Consider the following 4432-nt stretch of genomic DNA (forward strand, 5'->3'; position numbering starts at 1 on the left):
TATTCAAATGCCAGGACTATTTTCAAGCCCTAAAGAATGCGTGGATTGTTTAAAAATATTTTTTCGAGGCCTATAGGAGTCTTAAATTTGAATTTTTTTTTTTTAATTTTTTTTCGAGCCCTGAAGAGGGCGTGAATTTTTTAAAAATAATTTTTCAAAGCCCATAGGAGTCTTAATTTTTTTTAATATTTTGTCGAGGGTTATAGAGGTAATAGGTTTTTTTAAAAATATTTTTTCACGGCCTATAAATTTTTTAAAAATATTAAAAAGATTTATAGAATTTTTTTATGGGGATTATTCAAATGCCAGGACTATTTATAATTGTGGTATCATATATTTGATATACATTTCCGAATCGCGGTATAACTATTTTGGAATCTCTATATCATGCGACCGCCACTTGAGATTCATTACATTTATATTTTGTGTGTCCGTCCCCCATCCCATCCTTTCCCATCACATTACTTCCAGAGCACGAAGCCGATCGGCTCGCAGTCGGCGTGCAGCCGCCGCCGACTTTTTTTAAGTGATCTGAGCCGCCGCTGATGTATGCGGCTCTCATCGGCTCAAATTTTTAGCCGACTGAGTCGGCTAAGCCGTTGAAAAATATAAATTTATACAGCAAATTTGTATAAATATGTCTTTTAATCTTATCGATAAATTAACATATTATAATGCTCATTATTGGACGATAATTTACATTGTGCACTCGTCTTCGAGAGGCAAAAACGTGTAGGCTATTTATATTAATTATACCCTACAGCACATAGTGGTAAGGGTATTATGTCTATGTAGATTTGTTTTTTTTTTATCACAAAACCTTTGGCAACCTTTTGTAACTTACGAATTTTGATGGAGTGGCAACCATATTGTTTGCCAAAGATTCGTTGTGTTTTTGCTTGTTCAAAGAAAAGAATGCAAAATGTGCCAAAGGAATATTAAAAATTATTTTTCCGCTAACCGAAAGGGTCAAACAGTTTTGACTAAATCAGAATCCGATTCTGACGAATCTGTTGATACTGAAATCAATATTTCTCAATATGCAGATGTATCTCAATATGAAGATCTTTTTAAAAAGAAAAATGAATTTAAAAATTTGGCAAAGGTTGTTGTAAATGAAGGTGGTATATCATTGTGTTGGGAATATTTTGGTGATCTCTATTTTAAAAAGAGGCATATACTTCAAAAATATAAATTTTGCAAATTGTGTTTGGATGAAAAGACCAATTTAAAAAGGTAAGAATTTCTAATTTTTTCCATTCGCATGTGTGTAATTGTTTATGATTTTAGTTTTGGAAAATCAACATCAACCACAAATTATATGAACCATCTACGAGCTGTACATAACTTGGACGTGAAATCTTTAAATAACCTGAAAAGTTCAACAATGACACAAAATGCATTGAAATCCTCAACAAGTTGTAACAACAAACAACAAAATGCTCGCCGGGTCGCCGAAATGTGCTGTTGGGATTTGCAACCGTTTAAAATTGTTGAAAGGCCAGGATTTAAGAAATTGGTATCTTTCTTAAACCCAAAGGCTATATTCCCCACAGATAGGACAATAGCTACAACGGCTTTAAACGATGTTTATAACATATATTTGGACCACGTAAAAACAAGCCTTAAAGAGTCGCCCGAAAATGTTACACTTGTATTGGATATGTGGTCAGATAAACATAAGCACTTGTCTTACATAAACATAAAAGTGCATTTCTGCCAAAATTTTCAAATGCAAATTGTAACGCTCAAGACAGAGATCTTTCCACGACCTCACACTGGACTAGCAGTTGTAGAAAAAATTGAAGAAGCTTTATGTGAATTTAATCTGTTGGAAAAAAACATATGTGCTGTTACTGATGGTGGAAGCAACATCGTTTCAGCTTTAAAAATTAAAAATATACCAAGATATGGTTGTATGGCTCATGTTTTACACAGATTTTTGATGGAAGATATACTAAACAACAAGTCATTTGAAAATATTAATAACATAATATCAAAATTAAAAAAAATTTATGGCAGCTTAATGTATAGCTATGAAGAAATATCAAATATTCAAAATATGGAGGAACAAAACGATTTAGTAAAAATATTTACAGAGGTTGAAATAATTTTGGAGAGTTTGGATAGTTGCGAACAATTTCCACATGGAGATGACTATTTTACTGAACAATATGAAGCAACTTTAAACGTCAAGCACCACACCTCTTTGAAAAATTCCGTTGCAACACGTTGGAACTCTCTGCTTGCAATGATTCAAAGCTATACGAATAATATATCCACTATAAATATAGCATTAGTTAAAGCTAAAAAGGAACTGTTAGTGATTGGGACAATGGAAATGCAAATTATAACGGAATTTGGCACGTTTTTAAAAATTTTTGAGGACGCCACAAAACACCTTCAAGGCCAAGATTATCCGACGATATCTTCGTGTATTTATTTTCAGGAATCCATTATGTCCTCATTGAAGAAAGAAGAAGAAAAAGCGTCTTTTGAACTAACAATCAATTTATGCAATTTCGCTGTGCAAAACTTTACGAAGCGATTCAAAGTATATAGAATGTATGTTGTAGCTGCGCTTATGGACCCATGCCAAAAAAACTGGCCTGTTTTAGATAAATATATACTACAGATACCCAAACAATCGCCAAACTCCTTGGAACTTGTGCATGATGTTCTGTCTCCAATTTCCAAGGAGAACTTGATTATGGAAGAAATTGAAAAATTAAAGGAAATCGATGACACATTATTAAATGAGCCATCAACGAGCACTGAACCAAATGCAAAAAAACAGGTATTATGTTTTAATAAATGTAAAGGTAAACTTAACTAACGTATATTTTACTTGCAGAAAATATCAGCTAGTCGTCAAAGAATGTTGGAATTTATGGGACCATCGCCTTCTAATGTACAAAATAACGTAGAGTTAGAAATAAGAAAATATTTGGAAATGAAAGTCGAGGCGGTTGAGCCTCTAGATTGGTGGCGACAGAACAAACAAGTACGTTAAAGATTCACATCTTAAACTTATTTTAAGCAGGTTACGTTTTGACCATTTACTTTTTATAGATCTTTCCAAATGTTGCTGCTGTAGCAAATATGTGCTTTGGAATTCCAGCCACATCAGCATCTTCAGAGCAAGCATTTTCATATGCCGGGAATTGTGTAAATGCAAAGAGAAGCAGCCTGCATCCGGCAACAGTAAAGAAACAATTGTTTGTTCACGATAACAAGGCAGTCGTCGAACCATTTTTATCAAATTAAAGTATTTTTATTAATTTTTAATGTGCTATAAGCAACAAATGTGCATATAAACTTATATTTTCATTTTTATTTTAAATTAAATGAATTGACAGTTATTAAAACAACCGAAATTATTTGTTCACGTTAAAGTCGTCGTCTGTAGCCGACTTTTAGCCGCCGCCGGCCGTATATTGCTTTAGCCGCCGCCGCCGATTTTCTTTCGGCTGCAGTCGACTTTTAGCCGCCGCCGACTTTTTTATGCTTAGCCGCCGCCGCCGAGAATTTTACATCGGCTTCGCCCTCTGATTACTTCCCTTTTATCTTATTTGTCTTTTTGTATGAATGTTTTTTGTTTGTTGCTTTTGGTGATGATAGTAGTTTTTTCCATTAAGAAAATTGAAACAAAAACAATCAAATGACAATAAAAAATAGTAAGAGAGAAGAGAAGTGTGAGTTCAAAACAAAAAATTGGAGGAGAAGAAAATTGCTGTACTGTGAGATGGTGTTAATGTGTAGAGGAAGAAGTGCAAAGAAAGTGAAGGACAATAAGGAAAAGAAGAAAAAACAAAACATACACAAAAATAAGCAACAGTGTAGTGAGGGAGGCAATGGAGGAGGACACTACAAATAGAAAATATATTTGTTAAAGGGGTTGCCATAAAAAGTATTAACAACAAAAATCAATTTGAAAATTTTAAAAGAAATTTTTATTTCTAAACTTAATTGTAAAATTGTAAAAATTGTCGTAAAATTGTCTAAATTTTTTGAAAAAAATATTCTATTTTTCAAGAATTTTTATCAAATATCTCTTTTAAATTTTTATTGTACAAAAGGTGGCAACACTATCAGTACCATCAGACCCCATGAATTAATTGAAATCCATAATAAAAATCATAAATCTCTTAATGTTTACCTTTTCCCTTTAAAACATCAATTTCCCCCCCAAAAAAAGTAGTGGCAACTCTGCACTACACTGAGCGCCTCAACGGTTGTTGTTTGTGTATGTTCAGCACCCATCATCACATTAACGGCCATAGCAAAATTATAACGAGTACAAACACCATACTCCAGCAATTGATTATTTTCTCCCCCACTCTCACCTATACACTCTTCTCTCCCACACTCGTAGCTACCAATCTCCCTTGCTCTCCGCTGCTGTCATATTTTTATCTTTCCTTTAATTTAT

At 33.3% G+C, this 4432-nt stretch overlaps 1 protein-coding gene across 1 annotated transcript; it reads left to right on the forward strand.

Annotated features, from left to right (window-relative positions):
• The first annotated feature begins 825 nt into the window (after positions 1 to 825).
• On the forward strand, positions 826 to 3371 carry LOC133332765 (zinc finger BED domain-containing protein 4-like). The gene is made up of 4 exons (XM_061541140.1): positions 826 to 1236; positions 1291 to 2797; positions 2855 to 3004; positions 3073 to 3371. The coding sequence occupies exons 1-4, from the start codon at positions 923 to 925 to the stop codon at positions 3265 to 3267; spliced, it is 2166 nt and encodes a 721-aa protein (XP_061397124.1). The 5' UTR covers positions 826 to 922; the 3' UTR covers positions 3268 to 3371.
• Positions 3372 to 4432: the final 1061 nt, after the last annotated feature.

The sequence above is a fragment of the Musca vetustissima genome, unplaced genomic scaffold (assembly GCF_032173495.1).
Source record: "Musca vetustissima isolate MV318-11 ecotype Yass unplaced genomic scaffold, APGP_CSIRO_Mvet_v1 utg32776, whole genome shotgun sequence".
NCBI classification, from domain to species: Eukaryota; Metazoa; Arthropoda; class Insecta; order Diptera; family Muscidae; genus Musca; species Musca vetustissima.